General features: G+C 37.3%; 2 protein-coding genes across 5 annotated transcripts in view; both read left to right on the top strand.

Moving 5' to 3' along the window:
* Positions 1-26,375, top strand: part of LOC144470888 (uncharacterized) — a 47,200-nt gene that overhangs the window by 15,121 nt on the left and 5,704 nt on the right. The gene's annotated exons all lie outside the window — the stretch shown is intronic.
* Positions 330-26,089, top strand: LOC144470889 (uncharacterized). The gene is made up of 4 exons (XM_078182480.1): positions 330-798; positions 19,045-19,469; positions 22,932-23,228; positions 25,951-26,089. Exons 2-4 carry the CDS (start codon positions 19,055-19,057, stop codon positions 26,025-26,027), a joined length of 789 nt encoding a protein of 262 aa, XP_078038606.1. The 5' UTR covers positions 330-798; positions 19,045-19,054; the 3' UTR covers positions 26,028-26,089.

Raw genomic sequence — 26,375 nt, forward strand, 5'->3', positions numbered from 1 at the left:
CAAACGTCCTATATTTTTTCTTAAAAGTGGTTGCCATAGTGTTTGGCCAATTAACCGGTGAGAGATGGTGCGACCATAGTCGATAGCACTTGCTGTACACAGTATTCAGTATGAAAAAACACTTCTCCTCCGGATTTATATCTACCAGGAATACATGCGCGACCGCACACAAATATGTCCAACGAGGAGAGTAAGAGAAAGATAAAGAGAAAGGGAGAGAGAGAAAGAGAGAGGGAGAGAGGGACGCGCACATGCAGCGTGCGAACCCAAAGACGTTCCGCGCCTTTAAATTAAAGGCGCACGTCTGTGAATTCTCCAGTCAGCCGTCGGATTTCCGCACTAGAACCACGCCGAAGATTTCATTCCGCGATTTCCCTCGTTTCGTGGTTTCCCACGATTCGTTTATCTAACAGTTCGCGACAAGCACACCGGGTCGCTTTAACCTGTCCGACGTACAGTATCGCCGCAGTGTATCATCACAAAAGTGAAAAGCATAGAACAGTGCCAAACCGTGCCCTTCTCTTAACGAACGAGTTTCGATATTCTATTTTCGATCGATGAAACTTCTCCATGGTCACGTGCACTTTGTTGCGTGTTTTATGCAACGGTCGTGCAGGTCTCGTAGATAGCCATCGAATTATCTATCGAAGGTGGTGTTCATAGAGCCTTTGTTTCGCAGAGAACCGAAATACTTTCGGTGCATCGAAATAAAACGCTTCGTTTTAGCATGCTGACAAAAACGTTAGATTCGATTCGCATTCGCGGTGAGTAATTGTTGTCCGGCAGCGTGCACCCGAGGTAATAGAACAGTTTACGTAATTATATATATATATATACATAATTTCTCATTTTAACACGTTTCCAAGGATGATCGCCTGGTAATTAGGTTATAGAAGATAAAAGCGTAGCGGCGAGGATCTCTAAAAAATTTACTTTTAATTACAAAACCGCGAACATCCTTCGTCGTGTCGGCGCGTATTAGGTGTGTTTCAACCCTTGGTTAAATACATTGTTACTGGGGAAACTGCTGCGCGAAGGACAGTTGAAAACTACTTTTGCGCACGAGATGAATGCAGGATATTATACGCGTTAAGTTAATTATTGTGACTCGCGAAATGTGGGATCCATTTGGATCCGTCAGAATCAGTTTATGTAATGCAAAAAACATTGTTTATCGTAATGCATTTGCATTGGGAGTGAAAACTTTATTTAATTTTATTACTACATTCTTATGTTACGAACAAAAGCTTTATCTCGTTTTATTATTACATTCACATGAATCAAATTTTATTATTACGTTCTCACGAATCAAATTTTATTATTACGTTCTCACGAATCAAATTTTATTATTATATTCTTACGAATGAAATTTTATTATTACATTCTCACGAATGAAATTTGATAATTACATTCTCACGAATGAAAATTTTATAATGCATAATGTCGGTAAACAAGTTTATTTCCCGGCGTTGAAGCACGTTACATATTTAGACCATGGACGGGCCGCGTCATACAATTTGTTTCATTACGCGATTGACACTGTGCAGATGCACCCCTCTTCGCGGATCGTGCATAAATCGAGAACGAATTAATATCGAGTACGTCCTCCTACGAAAATTCAAACATCGGATTCAGCTTTATTTGCTTCAGATTCTTCTAGTGCACCAATTTTATGGCTATTACTATATCAAGGCTAGTTTAGGATAAAAATTCCTCGATTCTTAAATATTATTTCAGTTATGTTAAATGACAGACGCGAATGATTTTCGCGCGAAGAAAATATCTGAATCGAGTCGAAAGATTTGATTTACGAGCATAATATCTAATTAATAAATCTAAATTAATAAAATCAAGTTTTGCGTTAGGATAAAACGCTTGAATAGATGATAACTCCTTGCTGACGTGTAACTTGAATAAATTGAATAAATTCATTGGTCGTTCAAGTTTGACGCTGTTTCGATCCTCATGTGAAAGTAAGTGTTAGTTCTGTTGTTAGAGTAATGGAAAGGTAATATTTGTGCTTCCGTGATGTCGATGTGTTTATCGATTAATTGACACGATATATACAACGTTTGCAAACCAACGTGTTGATGAAATAGTACCATGATGCATGTATTTTCTGATGGGGTTTTCCTTACGAAAAGAAGAGAGTTATAGAGATAAAGAGCAAAGAATGATGATGTATCATTGACTACATATTTTTCAATCGATAACTTTTCTTTCCTTCGTTGTTTCTAATGGATGAAATTCCAAATTTCGTTTATTTGCGTTTTAATTGCAATATTGTTCTCGGAAGACGCTGCTACAAGGAAATACACTCTCTGCGCAAAGTTTCCAGATGCTACGAGGGTATATAATAGGCTATCGAGCGCATCAATCATACGGTTGATCAAAATTCTGAACCGTATGCTGTCGAGCCGAAACTTTCAAAGACAGAAACAAGAGTGCGTGTCGATACTAGTTTTATCTATAGTCTGTGATATTGAATATTTCCATGAATCCCTTTACGATTCTGTCGAATAAATCTTGGTCCTCCATTTTTCCTATGAATACATGAAATTAGGCTGTCGGTTTATAATGGAGCTGCAAATTCGCGAACTTTGAATACTAATTTTCAACGTATTTGGGTAAAAAATTGCTATTGCCATTTAATGCCATTTAAATGGATAAAAGAAACCTAATTGATAAAATGATGAAACTCAATTTTTTTTTCACTGTCGTGATAACGAGTAGCAGAAACGCCCTTACGAGAGAACAACAACCTAACAACAGGCCACGTTGCTTGGCCTACTACCCCGCGGTGACCTACTGCCCCCGCCACAATTTTGTCACACACATCATACAACCACCGTTGACAGACAAAGAATGATTCGAAACACTTACCTTCTTCGCCGAGCTATTTTTAATTGTGCCACTCTTGCACAGCCTTGCAATTTCCGCGAACAAATCTGTGAAAAATATCTCAGCGCATTAAATCTAACGTTTATGAATTAGACGACTTTTTCAAACTGATTCATAATTAATGCAAAAGTCTGGAGTATTTTAGGAACATACTTTACACAAAGTTCTTCTTGTCACTTTTCCTGCGGCGGCACGGCAAAGTAGGATAATAAGTTTCTACTCTTCTATAGACGTTTCTATGAATAACACCCTTCTTCGTAGTACAAAAATGACTGGTAACTTGAACCTCGTTGCGGAAACTTTAATACCACTTTCTGGAAACAAGTGCGACAGTTTGTTAAGCTTTTTATAATCATTTGTGTATGAAACTGTTAAAACTGCTTCAAACGTTGAACTGACAAATGTTGGTTAAGTATTAAACACGTATCTTAATAATTAACATAGCATTTAAAATAATAGTAAAACGTAAAGGTGATATATAGTTTAAATAACGTAATTAAATGTGTAAATTGTAATATATAATACAAAATATAAATTCTCAGTTTAAAACTGAAATGTTTAATTGCTGTTTTTATGAAATCAAATTGAAATGAATTTAACTAAGTCTTCTAGAGTTTGCGATATGATTCACGGTACTAATTTAGGATTAAGGGTTGAATTTCCATAATATGAAATATTATATCCTGTATACTATAGTATGTGTACCTACAACAGTTTAGGGGAAGATGGAGGATTTTATGAGGTGGGATGTAGGCTCCTAGGCGTTACGATCAGGTTAGGCAATATGTCCAACCGTATATGCCTGATCCAGCATATATTAATTTACTCTAGGGCATTGAACATTGGTCAGAGCTATAGAGGTACCTGACCTAAATCTACACCCTGACCCGAGCTGCAAGCAGGAAACGTAAACGACTCTTCGCAACAATAGCAAACCGCGGTCTCTTGGCAGTCCTCTCGAGAGGATGTCAAGGGAGTTGGTGTATTGGTTCTACCGTGAATAATTATTTCTACTGCAAAATCTTGGGAAACTGTTTAATTAATGCGACAGGAGACCCGATAATATTCGTTTCAGACCTGTAAACAAAATACTAGAACGCTGAGCTTATTCTGACCTAAAATAATAAATGTTTTACTTAAATTATAATTTGCTGGTTAAAATTGTTACTTTATGCTGAGTGCGAGAAAAGGTTATGCTAGGTCCAAGAAAAGGGCTAAAGTCAACCTTCAAGAAGCGAATTCAAAAATTTATAAAAATTTGAAGAACTATAAGAATTATTTATGTATCGATCATATAAATTATACATTATATTTCAAATTATACATATAAACTATTATAGAAATTATACATAGTGTTTGCACCCTTTAGCCCTTCTGAACTTGTTGATACGTGTATAACAAGTCAATTTTATACCAAATTTAATACTCGGTTAAACTAAATTTTATTAATAATTGAAATAAATAAATTTTATATTCCATAAGTTTATATTTCATGAACGTATATATTAGTTGATTATCAAATTTACGAGACGTCATGTCCGTGTAACATGCGCGGGGCAAACACGACGTTTGGAAACTCACAACTATAATTAAATTTCCTAATTAAATAATTCTAATTAAATTCTCTGAAATTATTTCAATTAAATTCTCTAAAATTGTACAGCTTGTTTGAACACGAAATAAATTCGAGTAACCTGGAACGCGGATTGAGACCTTAAATTAGGTTAAAGTTACAAAGGAAGCATGGATGTGTCGATGTAAATTTAATCGAAAAAATTATATATAATTAATTTGTGCGGCGTGCATTAGAAATGCGCGTAAAATACAATCATATTGTGGTGTTTATTAGTAATATCGTTTGGTTGGTGATCGAGGGGGAGGAAAAATGGTATTAATTTCCTGGACCGGTCGAGGTGTGTGTATAATTACTTCATGTATTCCCACGTGCGCACTATATTTAGTTTCTGGTTACCATGGTGAAGTAGAATGTTATCTATCGACGAGGATCGTGAGTTTCTTAGATGTGTGTGCTTTCTATTAACCCCATTAATCCTTGGAGAAGAAATATTTCTCATTCCATATAAATAATAGTTTAACAATTTATTGGAATTTATCGTGACAGAAATTTTCTAAATTTTTAATTTCCCCTAAGAGAAATTTTCCAAATATTTAATTTCCCCTAAGAGAAATTTTCCAGACGTGCATCATAATTTTAAACAATACTTATTGTTAGTTATATACCGTATACCCCGACTTGGAACACTGTGCACGATTATAGTTGCACGTGCATCGCTTGTCCGGATCTTTCATTAATTCTGGAAGAAACAAAGGGGGACAGTTTCAGCGGAATATGCTAAAGCGAACGTAATTGGTTCTAGAACTTCGTTACGGTATTTGTTCGCTCTAGCATACACTGGAATACATAGGGTAATCCATTCGAGGCCATAGTCTGCAGCAAAGTTTTCGTCCGCTACAGTGATATCCAGCAGGAGAATTTCATTGTAAAATGAATAATATGAATGTATAACAGAAAATCGATTTATTTGGCCGACAGACCAAACAGGATGGTTTAGTCATTTTTGTTAGTCTATTTTGTTAGGAATAAATTTTCTTAACATACATATTCAGTTCTTATAATGTATCGCGAAAAGTAGAGAAATAAAATCAAAAGTTATTCTTGTTTTCCGTGGAAATAATTTAACCATTGTCATACGCTTGTGAAGCCAACGATCTCGAAACTTGTCCAAAGACAGTGAAATTAATCTCGAGAACCGAGTAAAGAATTTATAACAAAGAGAAAGAATTTTTGTTTATTTCCTTCGGTAATATCTTTTCTTTTAATTTACAAATGGGCATCTGTTATTAATTTGCAGGATTAGTTTAATCTATCCTCATATTACAGCCTGCGTAATTCTCATCAGCGGATAACGTTCTATCCTACTCTGGTAACCCAGAAACTGAATTTAGTGCACTCACGAGAATACAAGGAGTAATTATACGACTCCCTGTATATCGGTTTAGAGAACTAATAACGTTTTTTTCTCCCTCCGCTTATTAACCGTGTAATATTTAATAACGCGTACTCTTGGCGCCCTGTTTAATATATTATAGCACACGATTGCGCTAGTTTTTAGTTTACACGTTAATACGAACTTGCAATATGTGTTTTATCATATTGTACACATTTTATTAATGCATCTCAACAAATAATGTTTTATTATTATTTAATGACATGGATAATTCTCGTTCAAATATATCGCACCTTTTTTCAGTTTCGAAACAGAAATTGCTCAAACTAAACAATTATATAGGGCAAATTATGTATTAAATAATTTATATACTATAATAGATGCATTCATGGTATTAGAATGAAGAAAAATAGTGATTGCAAAAATTAGGTTGCAAGTGATATCTACTATCATTCTATGAATGATAATTTATAGCTCATGCATTTATTAGAATACTAAAACACAGAGCATGAAAATATATAATTAATAGATCATGTTTCCATTGATCTGTCTGCCCATTACTTACCGTTTCCACTTGTCGCAGTCACGAACGCCTGCGTGTCAGATGCATCTTTGCACTCCATTTCCTGCGAAACACAGCTCCGCTCGATAAGAATGCTTTTAATCCCGTTATTAATTAATTTGAGAACGTTCTTTAAACTTGCAGTTTGGAAAAACGGGCGAATTTTCTTTTTCTCTATCTTCCCTCCTTAATTACGAAGCACATAATAAAGTACAAAATGGGTTTCGTTTATAAAAAACTTTGAAATACTCCCGAATAATATTTTCAATATAAACATTCTTTTTTCAGCCAAAAAATTTTTATAAATCGTTGCTGTGAATATTTTATTCTTTGTTTAACAATATCCAGTATCTATGGACACGTTAAATAAATATAAAGACTGATGTAGTTTCTAATGACTGGGCTGTTAAAAGAGTGAAAGCATTTTCACGAAAAGTTTTGTTTTATAGAATTAATTGTTTCTCGAAAATGTGTTTTCTCTCGGAGCTTTCAAAGCCGTTTTTAGATACGTACGTCAACAAACAGGAGACAATGTGTGTCAAGCATCTTTTTAAAGCAGCGTTCGATTGTCTGAAAAGTTTGAAAGCTCTTTTACATTTGCGCGCGTAACCTCAAAATGGCGTTTCGAAAAGTTTTCTCCGGGACAATCCGATACCTTGTACACGCATTTCATTAAAGTTCCCGTTCTCACGCTCGAGTAATGTCCCTTGTAATTCGTGTAGTATTCTTCTAAATATAGAACGCCGGTGAATCCGCGACCAACTTGGTTATTAATGATCGAGTTACAGAATTTCCGGACAATGGTTGCGCGACGAATTTTCCTTGAAAATCGTTAACGACGCGGTCGTCGGACCATTATTGTCACCTGCTTCTCGGTCCGAATTATACTATCATTAATCTTTACATTGAGATTCGAACGTGTTGTACACGTCTTGTACACAATATCGGATATTCCGTGGCAATAACATTAACTCTACCGTGGAAAGAAAATCTAAAGAAATTCTCGTAAGGGATATCATACTATACTGAAAATTATATTATACCAAAAAATCTGATCAAACAATAATTTTCAATTTTCCTCGACGAATCATACTGTACACCTAGGATATTAATTTACTTATTTCTGAATTAGTAAAAAAGTGTAGCGAAAGTGTTTCAATTTTAATATTAGTAATTTTAATAATATTTCATAATTTTCTTAATTTTAATAATATTAGTGAGTTTCAATCAAACGTGTTTGTTAATGGATAAATCGATGATTAATTGCTTTGGTCGTTCAATTTTCTTCCCTGTAATAGCTTTCGAAAATTACATACGGTACGTTTCCCCGAGAAGCGCCCTATAGTGACGCAGAAGCGGGCCACTGAAAAATGAGAACGTCGATGCCGGGGCTTTTGTGCCATCTTCAGCCATTGTTGAAAAATTGCTTTTGTATAGATGGAGCGTGCGAGGGCACCGAAATCGGTCTACGATATTTACAAAGAAGACAGTAATCGGAGTAGATATCTGTTGTTTTTCTTAGATTTCTCTTACGTCAAAGAAACTGTTTTTTGAACAGATCAATAATATAAATCGTATTTATTATACATTATCGAATATTTTAAATTACAAATTGTAGATATATATTTTGGTAACTTGTAAAGAATTATTGTCGCTCCTTGTGTTAACATCAACGCAATTAATTAGGCTTGTAATTAAGCTGAACGATTGGGCTCGTAACTTTTGGAAAATTAACGTTAAATTTCAAACAAAAAAATACACGACACAGACAGTGCATTCGTAATTGAGTCGCGCTCTGAACTATGGAATTGCTCTTTAATAAATTTATATATATACACCTCGATACTATATTAAGAACGCTTCAATCGATTTTAAAACGGAAGGGTTTGAGCATACAAATTAAAGAGAGGGAAGAGTTAAAAAATACTAAAGCTGAAACGATAACCATGGAACAACGCAACCAATTGTTCGCTGTAACACAGCAAACGAATTTAATCAGAAATAATTCGTTTCGATTCGATTTAAAACTATTTAGGTTTTTATACGCGTTTTAAATATAATTTATTCAAGGCAATCTACTTCTGCTGTACCAGACCGCTAAAAATAAATCTGCGAACAGTTTCTGTTTGAAGTAGCACGCTGAAAATAGTGCAACGGATAATTAATCTTTGTTACTGCGACGGTAAATGTCGTTCAACGAAGACATAAGTCTTGTGACGAGATATGTTGCGCGTCACTCCATACGCGAGGTTTACCATAATCAATAAAGTTGCCTACACTCTTATAATTTGCTGAAACGAGAGCCCTGCATGAAATGTATCAACTGTTTTACGCTGTTGGAAATTGAAATATATCGCGAACGTGAATTTTGTGAAAGATATATTTTTAATTTAAAATCTCACTGTTTTATTCTAGGAACAACATAACATCGGTATGGGAAAAAATTTTCTTATACCTATATCATCGCATTGACGTTACGTATAAAATCTCTGTTAATATTTTAACTTCCATTTTGCTTTGTCTAAGCATTTTTTCCCCAATTTCCAAGAATGAAAATTAAAGAAAAATTTCGTATATCGCGGCGATGAGAAAAACAGTAGAATTCAAGGAAAATTTGTACTTGTCGCTGCAAAATAATTCACCTTTAATTTACCAATAATTTCGTGCATTTAATAAAAGAATTGGAAATATTGAGATAGGATAATTTATTGTTTGGGTAATCAATTCGAAACGCTACAGATTATACGTCACTTAATGCCACGGTTATAAAACGGAATACGTCACTCGTCGGATCGATAGAAACGCACAGGTCAGACCCGCGATATCACACTTACATTCCGTGCACCGGGTTCGGCACACATATTTTTTTTCTTCTCCGCAGAACGTTCAGCGTCGTCGCAAGTTTCGCGGATGCGGGCCGAACTGATTTTCTCGCTGTTCGATGTTGCCGCGCGTCACATCGTAAAACGATCGTCTCGAGCCGTTCGGCAATGTATCGCATCGTTTGCTGTCGCGTATGGCCGTTCAATTCTCCCGAAACATCCCGGCGTCCCTTGCACCCGTTGACGCACATCGCGCGCCAGAAATGCGTAAAAACTGTTTTATAGGTTCTACAGAAGTGTAACGCCGTTGCGAACGGAATTTTAAGAATAGTTGATCCGTCGGCCGACGTTTTTATGGGCCCTGTCGTTCTTCCCGTTCTCTGAATGATTCTCGTGTTTACAGTGACGCGCTCGTAAATTGTTCCCGCTGCCGACCCCGTCGAACGCGGGGCGCTTTGTTTTTTCAAACTCATTTGCCGTTTCCCCACTTTTGCCCACTTTCCGATCAGCGACCGCGATTTTCCAAGTATCTTTTAACAAACTCTAACGGAATTACCAGAATTAGTTCCAAAATTGTTTGCAACATTGTTTTTTAATTTCATTGTTGCCGAGACCGAGGAAAAGATGTTATAACAAAAATATAGTACGCTTAATTTTCAAATTTATTGAGTAATAGAGTCGATTTGAACAATATGAAATTTTTCAATCTGCAAGGATGCATTTATATTGTATATCGCCTTTGTTACTTTTGTTCATTTAAAAATATTTATACCATGGGTCATTTATTATTAAGCAGAGAATTTTTGCTCTAGGAGCCTCGCGTCTTCTAAATTAAATTAAAAAACATAGGATAGAATTGACGTAACTTTCATCAATTTTAAAAGAAGCAGTATTATTTTAAAAGTCTTTCTATTACATTTCTTTTCTTTTACCCCGTTCATGCATTTCTGGCAAGGCGCATTAATATTCATATCGACGTTGAATTACGAAGAAAGTTCTTCTAAATGGAGCTACCACAGGATCTCTGGAATCCTTCTGCCGTGATTTAAGAGTTTGATCAAAGTTCAAGGAATCAAAAGTCGTCTTACTTTTTTTTACCGGAGGGGAACTTGCAGTGGGACGAGAAGAATATGCAAAAAGGCGCTTGCAAAATTCGTCGTCGCTTTAACGAATACCACGGACGATCTAAAATACCTGAATCTATATTTAAAAGATATCTTCAAGTTAAAGGGCTCTCGGCGCCTTTAAATAATTGTTTAATTCGTTCGCACTCTTATGTTTTTTCAAACTAAATTTCCCAGTACTTACAGTTACAATAGAAAGCTTTTAAAAACTCGCGAATTGACTAAATTAAATTGTCTCTAATCATTTATTATTTTAATAATTTTAACGGTCCTAGAGACAATAGAAAAATTGTTTAAAAAAAATAAAACTTGGGTGTTAATTTGAAATTTCATTTGTATGTATATCGCCAAATGTCTGAATAATTAAAATAGTTGATTATTTTGTGGATAAAGAAATATTCTATAGTTGTGAATGATGAATGTACAGATACATTAGAGTGTGAAGGTGTTGATATCGATTCTTTAACCGGGGATCGTTAACCAGTGAATTACAATGCTACTCGTATTCGTAAAGAGACACGACGCTGTGTTTGCGAGAAAGCAATGTCACTGCGTTTGTAATACGACGACCATGACAAGACATTCTAATATTAGCTCCTTCAAATTGCATTGGTCTAGCCGTGAACCTACTATTCCCGTTTGTAAACTATTTGTCGAATTCATCGCACGTTTCTTCCTTTCCTTATCTTTTTCACTTCTCAACCATATCCAAATGACGATTATTATAAATACTATAAATGACGATTATCTATTAAATTAATTAAATAGATTGTTATCTGTTATTAAATATCGATTGTTGAAGTAATTTTTGCATCGATAAAGAACGCGGGATTTCACGAAAACGTTGCGCGATGCGGTAGTCATTGTACCTAAAACTTCGCACAACTTCTGTCTGTGTCTAACGCATTCAAAGTTAGACCAGCGCGTCATTTCGCACACAATAAAACGGGGGGTATAGAGTTTCATTACCCTATTAAATGTACCGACGTCTATGATAAATTTATCACGCGACCGAGTCAGCTATAGACGTATATCTAGCTTTACACATGGTCAGAACCCGCGAATGTCTGCGAAACGACTTGGACTGAAACATTTTCAATGCAGACTTTTCTTGGAGACTGTCATTAATAACACCTGCGGTGGAGTAACATTTGCGTCAGTAGAATATCTGCTTTTATCAGTAGAACACCTGCATCTCGATTTATTAATCCTTAGCACTCGAGTGGCGCCTCCGAGGCACCAACGAAATCGTTATATCATTTCTAAAATAATTTTGACATTATTAAAGACCCTATTTAAAAGATTGTTAAAAGCGTATAACAGTTTTATGATTCACCAGACTCAATTTCATATTCATAAATTGTACTGAGTTATATAAAATGGAAATACGCCTGGATAAAATAGCTATTTTAAATCTAGGCTTAAAATGGCCTGGAGTGCAAAGGGTTAACCCTTCGTCTCCTAGGTCGGAGTGATTCGTGACTCGTTGGGACGCGCGAGACCGCCAAAGTTTAGACTATCGCCTAGAGTTTACACTATCCCCACCATAATTCCGAGGCTCTCGTGCCACCATTCATACGCGTCAGCGAAGCATCGATGTGAGTCAGAAATGACTCTGGCCAAGGAGACCCTGTTGCAGTAGTCGAAGGATTAAAACTTGCGGTACCATTTAACACGTTCCTCGCCGCGTCACCCATATCTGGCTGACACTAATTTCTGACCAATTGCGACAATTTATTCTTATCGCAATATTTTCGAGCGAAATGAGTTCGACCATGATTTTTAATCAGAGATTTTTAATAGAGTTCTAACGTCGTCCCCCTATGACAAATATGAACTTTTTAGTTTTATTTTAATTAATTAAATTGCTTCAATTCCGCGGGGATTTTAGTGTCTAATTGTCGGCGACGAATTTGTTAATAGCGCCTCTTTAGATTCAAATAAATACCGGATGACGAGCTAGGAGATCGCCGGGAATATTATAAACGACAATGGCCGAACCGCGCCGAACAATTTCTGCCGCCGACATATTTTTCAACGGCTAATGGAACTTTAAGCGCAGTCGACCTATCCATATGTAACAGCAATATCTGACGCCACTGAATGGGAGGACACTTCCGAAGCTTTATTACAGCGATCACTTTCCGAACCACGCGTGTCATGTATCACATCGACGAAAAAAATAGAGGCAATGGTATTTATCGCTGTCCGGAAAATGGAAAACGCTGACTGGAACACGATTGCCTGAAAAGGGTTGCGTTGCAATGTTAGTGTCAAATATTAGTATATCATGTTATAGTATATAATATTAGTATACCAAATTATGGTATATAATATTAGTATATAAATTATAGTATCGATGATACTATTTAAAAATATTATTTTAAAATTTATAAATATTTGATAATGTGGTGCTAAACAGAAATAATAATTGAAATCTATATGTTCTGCAAAGTACTTGTGACTATAGCAAACTAACAATTGTCAAGGATTCGTAAAATAAATAAAATAAATTCTTCGACTCGTACAAACGTATACAAGCATATATTGTACACAAGTTTCGTCTCCCGATTCGAGATCGTTGGCTCGAATGATACGCAAGCTAATATTTACAGTTGCCAGGCTCAATGACCCGATCGATTTATGTGTTAAATACACCGAACCAACAGTACATTATGCCTGTGAATTATGAGGACTTTAAAAGGTCGCATTATCCGCAATGAAACAGAGTGCCATGTACCTTTAAACACTCTCGGTAACATTGTAACTGTCTCTGGCAACAGTTTGCAGCTATGAATTTGTTGGCAACTGGCTAAATGGTAATAATGCCGGGAAGAAAGTGAATTGCTCGGTCAATAAAGATGGTAATCGATTTCACAGTTTAGTGCACCCCGGTTTGGAATACCGAATGTATTTGATTCAAACCGATCCTATTCATTCCTTACGCTATATAATGATACCTCGGCCGCGCTTGTACTATTGTTATGCGACCACTGTCACGCGTAGTTTAAAAGAAATTGAAATTATTTAATCAATCATTTTACCAACGAAAATACAGAATCTGTACGTCTTATTAAATTAAAATATATGTGAATACATTGTGTATGTTGCGATAGTATTTATAATAAATTGATAAAAGTAAATCAAATTTAAAAATTAAAAAATTATAATAGAATAAAGTTAATACTTTCGTTGACACAATACAAACTTTTATCTCAGGTTAATAAAGTTTATTAAACATAAAACACGTTTCTTCTATATCGCATAATTAATACACTGGACTAAAATTAGGCTAGGTTTCACCATTGATTTTTACGAAATTTTAATAGTTTAAATCACTACAATTTGTTATAAATCGGATCTTCACGTTGGGAGACATCGAATCAAAGTATATTATTTAATAAACTAAAAAGTTAACTTACAATGTAAATTACTGTGTATTTTACAATGAAAAACCTTAAGCAAAACTTTCTCCGACATTCGAGCAGAGCTAATAAACGTCGCGAAATCGGAGAACGACCTAATATCGACGAATGCGTGTCGGCTGTGCTTTTTAAAATGATTAGCTCGGGAACGAAGTGTCGTATGAAAAAAAATTGCATTTCTCGTTCTCGACTTACATTTCCCGGTAGAATTGCCCTCTTCTGTACGAGTCGCTGGGAACGCGCGCGTACGCGCTAGCTGCGGGCACCCGCCCGTATCGCTCTGAAAGCAGCCTAAGTGCTGTGTATTCCAGGGAAAGAACGTCGAATTGAAAAAGCTGCTTTTTGGAAAATTAAAAATCGTGAAAGAGAAGATTAGAATAACGCGCGGCGTGCCGTTTCTACGGGACGATCAAATGCAATGCGACGAGCTCGACGCATTCGACGGTGCTATACGTCGTGTTGTAAAGTTCTGCAGGAAAATGATCAAACTGTGTATGAGCTATTAACGAATTTTTTCTATCGTTTCAAGTAGAATTGAAGAAAAGTATTTCAATATTTGTACCGTAAATTAGTCCCTTTAGCATGAAAAAGAATTCAAACCATTTGATCTAGTTTTAGCAAATTAATTATTGTTTCGAAAGGTATATCGTGTCAAAAGGTATCCGAGTATCTTTTGCCAGGTGTTGTACCAAAGAAGTTCGCCTCGAACGCGAAAAGAAATAAATCGAAGCCGTTCAACGCCGCCGAAACGTGTACACAAACATTCCGGACATATGCGCGCAACAAAGAAACGATTTAAAAGTCGAACAGAGTTGTCTGTGCACGGTGGAAGTTTCGAAAGCAAACGGATAGATCAGTGGGGATCCAGTTTCCTCATCTGGATGGCAATTTCCCGGGACTAATCCACTCCGGCCAGACAATCGGTGTCAACGAAACTCAATTTCGTTAATTTCGTTCGCTACGTAATCGAATACATTGTCAACCTTTCTCGTCACTTCTTTCGACCGTCCTACAACACTTTCTGCTATTGCTAAGCAAGTTCGATTATTTAAGCGGTCGAGTGGCGACTTTAAAAATTATCATGCCACGCTTCGAAATAATTTTTATTATATTTATTTATATTCAGAAAATTGTCACCGGACGAGCCACAAAATGCAATTCCATAATATATAAAATGGCGACACTACGAGTCATAATTTGCCATAATAATGCCACTCGAGATAAATATTATATTTCATCATTTCTAATTCGTTTGATCTATTTATTTTTACTAGAAATCCATCAACTTCAGAGACTAATTATGACAACAATTTCGACAGTTTTCGAAACGTACGTTGAAAGAGCTCTGGAACGACTGAAACCGATGCCATAAACGACTAAGAGATAAGCCTGTATATTTATATAAATACATCCACTTAGAGTCACTCGTAGCGTGGCGGCGGACGAAAGTTATGGGACAACCGAATGCATAGCGTTCCTTTATCGAGGGAATATTTAAATAACTCGGTGTCGGTCGGTAGGCGTGGATTTTCTAAATATTTGGTCGGGTATGTTTATCGACGTGTTCGTAGTAACCTATACGTACGTATGTATGCGAGCGCGTTTAACAGGCGCGCAGGCGGTGGCGCGCGCACACAGACGCGACGGGAACACAGCTGTGTGCGACACAGGAGGGTCGCGAGGGGAGGAATGAGACATGAAAAGCGGATAGGTGGCCTGCTAGATCCGTCGCTAAAAATACACGTCGCAATAAACTCAAGGGTGACGTCCACAACATAGATAGGACATATTTACCTGCCCTTAGTTATATTTTCGCTCTCCTTCTTCCAAGTCGCCGTTTAAAAATCATCTTTTCGCAACGCGCTGAAATCTTCCCCGTGAAAGTTTCAGATGCCGGCAATTGAAAACCGTTCGCGGATGCACACGGACAATTTCTGAGATTCGTGGTTAACCCTTTGCACTCGAACGGTGACTCCGAGGCACCACTGAAATTATTCTATTACGTGAAAATAATTTTTATAACAATAGAGTTTAGATTGAAAAAATCATTAATTAGTAAAACTGTTGCTACGAGTCGCGAGAATCAATTTCATGTCCATAAAAGTGCGCTTTATCGCATACTATAGAAATACTATAGATCAGGAACATTATATCACATTTACAATTAAAATGGCTTCGTGTCCACCTGTTCTAATCAAACATGTGCGCAAAGTTCTGCTTCGTGTATAAAGCTACGCGTGATTTAACAAATGCAAATTTAAATAGATTTTCAAACAATGAACTTTGAAACAAGACTTTGGAAACAATGGCGTTAACAATAAACCACGCGATAGAACAAGAATGGGACAAAGTATGGATCTTATGCCAAAATTTATTATTTACCATTCCCCTTGTTATAAACTGTTATTTCACGATCGCTGAGAATGTGTAAATAATATATTGTAATTTATTCTCAATATTCTTATAATAATAATTCTTATAATAATCTAATAATAATTCTTTTGTGTATCGTTAACCATTCGCGATTCGAAGCACGTGGCAGCGTCTTGAAAAATTATTGCACAAATATTTTTGCGGAAGATTGCCAGGAAGAGTGAGTCCGCATTGCGTTATACAGAAATGAGTCATTTGCGCAAGCTTTTAACCTCGACAATCTCCGACGCTTTCTTTCTTTCTTTGTAAAAAAAAAAAACTGTGTTCATCATCGCGACGCGTACTTTAAGAACTTCGTAAAGACGACCCTGGGAAGTTGTTATTTTCAGATGTACAGATTATTTTCCATGGAAAAGCACGATCGCAGATGCAAACTTCGGATGGCTTCCTTTGCGTCGCCGTAAATACTCGCTGGTGTCTTCCGTTTCAAGTTTACGTTTGTAATTATAATTAATTTTCGCTCTGTAACTTATTATACTTTTTTATAATTTTTTTTAATAATTTTTATTTTATAATTTTTATTTGCTTATATAAAGTAAATGTGTGTCTATAAGAAATTCAACGAATTTTTGCGACAACTTATAAAGAACGCGAGAAGCAGATTTTTTAGTAACACGTGACGCACACCATAAGCCGTTTGCCATTCCACCCCTATACCCATTTTCCTTGGAAACATCTTTTACGAGAATCTCCTCTGTGTCGAGATACACAGCGAAGACGCGACTAGAGGAAAGGAACTGTTACAGTCTGTAAAAGGGTGCCATTGGGGGCAATACAATGGAGGTCGTGAAATCGATATAGGACGAAAAAGTGCTCAGAAATGGCAAAACTCACGACCATTCTGGGATATCTCTATGAACGAATACCCTTTGTGCATACATTACGAAGCGTGAATACACGAACGGATAAAGGTATGCGCGATATTCCATTTTACTCGTACCTGAAGGGTTAAACGCGAACATTTTGAAATATTCCCTAAACTGCGCTACGTTTCACCCCTTTGGCCCGCGACAATTATATGCTTCGCAAGAAGCTTAACACCGATTAACCTGTTTTTACGATACCGTCCTCTCACCGTTGAATCGGTTCTTTCGCCCGGCAGACAATGAAGATAAAGATCGCCGGATGGCGGATCCCCAAAGTCTTTGCCGGAAGGATTATCACGGCAATCAGCAAACTTTAACTAGTTTACGGAGGATCTTGTAAGATTCTCTTATAGAAAGACGAGATTGCCGGTAACATTTTGACTATCAGCTGTTCTTTCAGCCGATATCTATCAGCTAATATTATAATATAAATTACAGTAAATATAATGCCTTATAACGATCCCCTAAAATTTATTATGGATTGAAGATTCTATTGAATCATTGGTACCATAAACAATTAAAGTCACCCAATAATTCCCATATTTGGCAAATCTGTTAAATTACCCTATAGACATAACTAGTGTATATCAACAATTGATCTCCACTTCGAAGACATAAAGTCCTTGAAAAAAGCCAGCGTAAAGTATTATTTCTGCAACTTCGCTGCAAATGTTAGCCCGGGTCTAGGTCAGAGCAGGAGTAGTGCGTGCCTGCGGGTTAGGTGGATTACGTCTCGTAGCAGGTGTCGCATGTTAATCACCAGCTACAATGTCCTTCCGCAGGGACTAGTCCCGCTGATGGGTTCAGATAATCCTGGTAGTTAAACGGTGACCAAGCGGAAAGTTCTTTGCGGTTAGAGGAGTCGTGCGGCTCAAGTGCTCTCGCCGAATGAACTGATTACAAGAAAATGGCACTATTCGTCTGACACGTTCTTCTCTAGCAGTAACTTCGCCCTATCTCTAAACGGCTAATTGTCTGGAAGCTTCGCGGGTTCTTAAGCAAATCGCAGGAAGCAATCTACTTTTCTGATGCTCGGTGATTAACCCTTTGGCGACGGCAGACTTTGGATTTATTGCAGTGCTCATTGAACTCTGTTACATTAAACCAATATTACTTGAAGTGAACAATAATTTTAAGCTTTTTCTACAATATATAAGATAAATATTAGACAATATATAATTAATCAAATTTAATAGTAAACGAAATTTGATCTTGACGCCTATTGGCGTCCACAGGGAAGCCAACATGTTTCGGACGCCAATAGGCGCCAACAGTAGTCAAAGGGTTAAGTGAGTAATGCTCAGTGATATTATTATAAAAGGCCCTCTTCGTGTAAACAGGGAGCTGCTCGAAGGATAATAGAGCTCCGAAGCGAAACACGAATTTTCGCTGGGATCGACGTTGCAGAAAGCTCGGTTCTATGATACCGACGAGTGGCTTTTCGGTTCAAAACTCACTCGTACTTTCTCAAGGTCCTCTCTCTGTGGCCAGCATCCTTTTTGGATGCGATGACGCGGATATCGGATTTCGTGGTTGCATGCTGCACTTTTGACTTCTTCCGGACCGTGAACATGGCGAAAGAATAGTTTACTCGAATCTAAAATACTCCATTAAAAATACTCTATTATTTAATCTGAATTTCTCATTATTCGAATTGCATTCTCCAGACGCGATTTTCAGCTTTCCTGAAATGTAATCGCAGGCCTTGTGGATGCAGAAACCGAGATCCTCTCAACTTGTATTTAATATTCGTGATCGAAAGTCGTTCGAATATTTCACGCAAAATTACCGCGCGCAGCACAGAATATTGCTCGAGCTCAACAGTCTTTCACTCGCTTACACATGAGTCTACAGTTTCTTCTTACGCTATAATTATTTTATAGCGTGTGCCATCTTTTCCTTTTGGGAGCGTGCATGTTCTTTAATGGTCTAAAACATAAAGCTAGCGGACGATGTCGAAGCAAAGGAGGGACTCGTCGAACCGTCGATTGTCCCGCTCGTCGTCCGAGCGAAAGATCTTCTACGTGGACGACCCGTCGTTGGATCATCCGTCGTACAACGCGTCGCCGGACATCATCTGCCAGCGATTGTACAGTTGCGACGCGTCTTATCCTGCGGAGGATCGTTCGTCGATCTGCGTTCCGAATTTAGACGCGGTCGGTTTCCAATCGAGCGAGAACTCGGCGCTTTGCGCGGCAGGCGCGGACGACGAGCCGCGACACGGCGTTCCGGCACGTTCGAAGACCGGCAGCCAGAAACAAGGGAGAAAACAATCGGACGCCGATCTGCAGTCACGGTCCAGTCGCCGATCCAGCGTGCAATCCAGCCGCTCGAGGATAAACAGCTGCAGCCGGCCGACGCCGTTAGGTACGAACACAATTGGGTCATCAGACTTTTCGATCGATCAATATATAGCTTTTGCGAGCGCGTCTCCGCCGACGCAATAACGATTTCCCGTCCGTTAATCGCGTTATCCGATTGATCGATTCCGATGTACGCTGCGCGAAAAAAAAGATGCTTCGAGCAACAATGGCTTGATTGACACCGCGTAGGACATCGGTACTTTTCTACGACACAGCGTTTCGTGCTTTCGTGTTTTTCGCGTTGAAAAACAAGGAAGGAACGTTCGCGATAACGTGGTAAAAATTGATAGGAGCTTGGACGAGGTTCTGCGAGTGACGAGCGATAGCGAAGTCAGCTTTGTGCGCTTGAAGTTGAGCCTTGAAAACGTGAATTCATGGTAACCGAACGATAATTGTTCGCAAACGTTGCTGCAACTTTTTTTCAAGACAGATGACACGAACATCTTTAACCACTTGCACTATGACTCCTTTCCGGTTGCGTTGATTTTCCTTACTAGCACCAGATCATTCTTCTTACTTGTATCGTTTTTATTTGTTTCCTTTTCCAAACTTTAATAATAGAAAAATTCAATTTGATTTAGATTTAGAAGGAATTAATAATTTATTAATTCAGTGTTCTGTGGAATCTTCATCACGAATCCGACTCGTTATTATAGTGTATATTAGAGTAACGATAACAAACTGTACATGGACAGTTGTCTTATTATGCTTTTTACAGTGAAATACATCGCAAACATGTAAATTTCGGCATCGTCCTCTATCACGGTCTACGCCATTCCTTCGATTGGCTGCGATATGTAACAATTACGTATCGGCTAATTACGCTCGATTACTCCCTATAGTACGTGCTCCCTCGACAGTCTAATCCTCGACTGCGGTTGATTTTCCATCGGGACCTCTGTCCGCGATTACGTGATTACAACCACAGTGTACAGAACTGCGTCAGCTATAAGAGACTCTCAACTTTTTCTGTCATAGCAAACCATTCTCTCAGCTTCCGTGAGGTGCAAGATGGCTGCTGATTTACTCATCGAACGTTCGTTCAGCGTTCAATTTCATTTACAAATAGACAAAAGTGATCAAAGGAGTGCAGCTCCCTTGCCGAGCAACGGAGTGCAGCTATTTCGACGATTTTTAATAAAACAAACTGTTCTCCGAATTGTCTGAACTATAGCAACACGTAGGTGCAACAGATTCGATACGCTTTCGAATATTGCGATGCCTACCAGATGGCAGCTTTCATTCGCGATACGCATTCGTAATCGATTTTTGAAGCTCTGGCCATCCACCGGATGGTTATTTGCGGCGGTATTGCTGCAATTTCTTGGCGCACAGCAACCTTCGACGGCTCTTGATCGATGCTCGCAGGCTCTAGCATTTCAAATAGCTTCGCCGAGAAAAAGGGTCGCGATCTGCCAATTCTGACCTTTTCGATCGCTTCCTCCAATTTCGCATGTTGTAAACAAAATTACAAGGAATTTGTTTCTAAAGCAACTTAGGAGTATTGACTACCAAATCTGGAAAGAAAAAGATTGTAACATTGACAAAGAATAACGAAACAGTGGTAAAGTAACTGGTAAAGTTAAAGGTAACTGCTGGTGCAAACCGAAGTTGCTTTCTTGCTAAATCCAATATTTTGAACAATTTTCGAAAGGAGCGTAAATGCGAGAATGCCCTAATCCCAGCTCTCGGGCGGTTAGGCTGGCGGTCTACCGAATGCAGGTAGAAGCTATATTATGCCGCGCGTCCGACCTATGCGGGTTGATAAGGTCTAACTTCCGGTCCCTCGACCAAACGAGCTGTCCGCGGTGGAAACGAAAAGCTTGAGCACACACGGCCATTAAACCGAAATGTCCGCTTAGTAAAATAATTCGGGCACGGTTTCAGTTAAATGGCTATCCCGTGTCGCGTGTAACCCGAAAAGGCGACATAGAACAAACATTCCTCCACTGTCGACCGGTTTTAAATGATCTCTTCCTGAAATAACTTTAGCGGTCGCGTAACCTGTCTTTGACTCTCGAAAAGGAAACGATTCCATCCAGCTGCTTCTCGAGCCACGTATTTTCGAATATCCCGACAGGATTTGTTGAAGTTCAATGAAACGGCACCAATTACAACTAGATAGGAATAAAAATTAATTTACAAAAATATAAATTATATTGCTCCGTGAATAATCGCAATAAGATGAAAATGATGAGAAATAGTGTCTTTAAATTCTTTTCATGTCTTTAGAATTCTACACTTTAGTTTGAACAAAATTTTTACCATAAATGCATAAAATCCGCTTTCTAATTATAGCTTTGAAACTGTTAATTAATGTACCAAATCAAAATTTATTTTGAAACTCGAATTGTATTTTTCTCGCAACTACGAAGCTCTTAATTTGTTCGAATCAAGGTTCTGTAATAACCCACAAATATTTTTTATTTAATTTCTGCCAAGAACATATCTCTTTACTTTGTAAATTCGATAAAGCATGTAGACATATGTATGCACGAGACGAGATCTTTTGATCGATTCGCTCGCGAGATGCGACTTTCGCTGTTCCGCGATTTCCATCGCGTCTAAATTTACCTTGGCCGGAGAGTTTCCATTAAATTTGGTGTTGGAAACGAAATTAACCATTCAGAAGCTATCGAAATGTTACGGATAGCCTCCGAAGTATCCGTGTTTGTATAGATTGCTAGTGCTTGAGCGGTGCAAGATGTTGAAGACAGCCGAAAAGTGCTCGCGAAAGTCGGTCAATATTCGCGAATCGAACGGTCAATAAACGACGCTGGTTTGGCTGCCCCGTGTGTACAGTTTGCGAAATTCAATCCCTGGAAAAACTGTTGAACTTATGCAAAATGCGGAATTAACGAAACGCCGGCTGCGCGTCGTCGCTTTTGCATAACTTTGTCGCAAGAAGTCTCGATGGAATCGATCGAGCCGAAAACCTTTTCAAAGTTTTTCAGTTCGAGTAAAACGAAATCGATCTTCCATAAATGGAACACATATTATAAAACTTAAAATTAATAATTTTATACCATAAGCTCAACTCGCAGAATCTCAACCATATAATACCTTATAAGATTGTCTTTAGAATAAGGATTTAGGAATAAAATTTCGAAGAAAATGTATCTGGACAACTATTTATGCTAATAAGATTCTATTGGAATAAAAATTCATCTGAACAAGACGTTATTGTTCAAACAAGAATTTATTCGCACAGAAATTAATTCGCACAGAAATCAATTCGTACAGAAAATTAATTTGGAGAATAATTAAAAACAGTAATTAATTCGCAGCTTCTTCATAATTAAATGTTCAAAGCAACTTTCTGCGAATAAAAAAATTTGAGAAAAGCTTGAAGAATATTTATCGTATAACTGTCGCGTCTTGTACATTATAAATAAGAAACTGTGTTGTTAATTATGTAAGCAACATTAGCAGACTACGAACTAAGATGTCCAATGATGATCTCTAGGCAACAGTAGAAGGAATAGCTCGGTGAGACCAGCGAAGTCACGCAGAGCGAGCAACGCGCGTAGAAAGGACTCTGTCCGGCCCGTAAAGGACGAGATAAAACAAGTGCGCGAGAGCGCGGAGGACGCTGAGAATTTGGAGCAGGCCAGACGACACCGCAGGATCACGATGATCATCCTGGGAACGTTTATTTTCCTTCTGGTTGCATCGATTCTCGCGGTGGTGGTCACTTTAACGCAAAGCACATTTCTGAGACCGGCGACGGGTTCTAAGGAACTCGCCGAACATCGAGCGCCACGTAATTAATCATTTTCAACATTGTTCTAACTTAATTCTTACAGACTTGTTTTATACATGCTGCATCGTCAACTAACATCGGAAGCTTGCTTTTTTTCACGAAGAAGTTATACTGATCGAACGAGTTGTTTCCGACGTAGTTGCAAATTTAATCGCGAACGTAATTGGAAGATTTAAAGGAATTAATAAATAAACCACATATTAATAGAAAAAGTAAATTAATGATAGATTTGTGTCTCTGAATTTTCAAGGCTTTTAAAAATGTTTAAACAACTGTAGAACCAATACTGTAAAATCAACATTGTTTTTAAACAATCGGGCGAACGTTTCTTTTTACATTTTAATAACGTGTTAATTAAAATGATTATCACGATACAATAAATAATTGCAGTACAGTTTAAACTGAACGGTTCGGATGAATACACTGAATAATAGAAAATCTAGAAAATGTTCTAAAAATCTCAAGACGTTTGTTCTACTGTGAATTTAATAAATACTATGGACGATATTATTAATATTAGTAGAATTGAATTAGAAATGAATTATTTCCGACTAATTTCATGCAACTGCTATTGCAATGTAGATCGACGCAACACAAAGTGGGTGGTAAATGGAATTTCTTTTCTTTAGATTCTTCAGCAGACCACTTTCATTATCACAGGCGCATAATCATCTGCAGTTGAACATCCTGTATATACCTTCCTTAACCGACCCGTCCGATATTCTTACGCCCAAGGCGAGCCAGCTCTGTCGGGGCGCCCTTACTGATGAGTCCATTAGCAGACCCAGGACGAAACGATCTTTTCTATTCCTCCTCTCTCCCGCCGTTCTATCACCTTTTCATTCCTCGTTACAGCCTTCAGAAAGGAAGGTAAAAATGACCGAACTCCTTGCATTGTACAGTTTTATTAGGCTGTCCCATAAATTTCTTCCGCGCTACGCTGTAAGTGACTCCAAGTGACTGTATTTATATAAATATTCAGGCTCGTCTCTTAGCCGTTCATGACATCGGTTTCAGTCGTCCCAGAGCTCTTTCGAAGTTCGTTTCGTCGGTGATAGAGTCTCTTTTAACATTTTTTCTGATAATGATGAAAATGTTATGCTGAAAAATTAGTTTCTTATAAATGTTATCGTCGGGAGATGCTGACTGATACAGAGATCTTTATCGGTGTCTCGTAATCACCGTCTCTCTATATAAATAATACGATAACGAGCAGATATCATTTAGTACTATTTTCGTACTGGATTAACGCGATAATTATTACTAATGAGTATATATAGCAGATCTTGATAACGATTCTTTTGTTTTGGAAGGAAACGAGCTGCAAGATTTGTGTCTCGATAATCGGATTACACTCGGCGTACGTAATAAGATTATCAATCATCGTGGCTCTTGAAAACACGTGTGCCAGAATTACCAAAACTATTAGCCAAGAAGTAAAAATTAGATGTGTCTTGATTCTTTAAAGTTCTGTATTAAATAAGTTGTATGAAATATAATTCTGTCTTTAAATAAGAGATCGAGTTTTACAATATTTTACGAGAAGAACAACGAAATTAATTAATCCGAATCAAAGTATAGAATGAAGAGCGAAACTGAGTCAACAATTTTGAAAGTTTATAACATTTTTACAATTAAACATACGATCAAATAAAACACTGTTTGTTTTTTTATAGAAATGACAACTTTTGCTCATTCAAATGAGAAACATATCTTATCTTGCTGGCAGCTAAAATGATAAAAGAATTTGTTTTGAATTCCAATTAAAATTTCGAGTTCATTGGTCCGTTTTATATAAATAACAGTTTTTAATCCCACTGATCAGTCTCGATAAAATTGTCTCGATGAAACGTGTTCGAAGTTTCAGTATTGATTCAAGTTATTGAATTTGGGGATATAAATACTGTTATTTCACTATGTATGATTCGTCTAATCGGATAAACTCATATTCTTAAGCGAAAGAATTGAATTTCCCTTCTTATTTCGAATCCGCAATTACTTGGTTGCCAACCGAATAGATTCTATAGTAATAACGTTCCTATATCCGAAGTACGGTAACTTCGATAACTGCTCGCCACTTCGAACTTTCTCTCGTTATTCTCCTAAAATATCCCCTCGATAGTTGGATGATTCAACGTGATTACCACCTGATGACAGTTGCGCTTAGTCCCATACATCGTGCTCTTGTTATATACCGTGTGCATCTTAAGAGCCTGTCCTAAATCCCACGAAACCTGAACAACACCTGTCCGTCCATCCTCGGCTCCACTTAACATGCGTTGTGTTCTCAAGCAGGCTACTCAACCTGGATAACCCCAATTCCTTGTTTCAACTTGAAACATTCAAAAACACAACGCGATCTTTTATTTTCTTCTCAAGTTTTGAAAGAATATCCTGAAGTTATTCTTTTTTATATAATTGAATGAGTTCAAACAAATTTTATTAATTTACTTGAGAGAAGAATGCAATGTTTTGTCTAGCGTTTATATTATTTACATTTTTATATTAGTTATTATATTATCGTTATATTATTTATTAGATTTTTATTATTATAAATTATGCTACAACTTTATCACTTATAATTGTTCCTGCTCGAAGATAATACGATCTGCAATTCATTATTATTGTATAAAATATTATTTATAAAATATCTTTAAAACCGAATGCGCGCGAAGTTTGTTTCAAAGCTAGCTGATTGTTATAATGTGTTTGAACTTTAAAGGTACCAATACGGGAACACGGATGCCGGTTAGACAGTTTAATGCTCACAGTCCGGAGCCTGCTGTCGATTCAGTGTAGTTTTTAAACACCGGAACAAGGTGGTCCGAAGTACAACACCGTACCGTTGTCAGAATTTTTCGGTAATTCTAACAGTGACCTGAAATAATGACCTCGTAGTCCATTTTTTTTAAGGTCGTACGACCTTAATTCTTGAATTAAGAACACAATTGGTGTCGAATGAAAAACATTATAGCGAAATCAAACAGAACAATTCTATATGTAAAAACAGAAAAGAATGTAATATAAACGTTTTGCATATAGAACTTCATTTGGAATAAATCGAATTTGAAAATTTGCAAATTTGCAACGTATCAACGCTATCGAATGCAAATTGATTGCCATGATTATTTCATTTATTATTTTCTC

Source organism: Augochlora pura, chromosome 6, assembly GCF_028453695.1.
Source record: "Augochlora pura isolate Apur16 chromosome 6, APUR_v2.2.1, whole genome shotgun sequence".
In the NCBI taxonomy this organism is placed as follows: Eukaryota; Metazoa; Arthropoda; class Insecta; order Hymenoptera; family Halictidae; genus Augochlora; species Augochlora pura.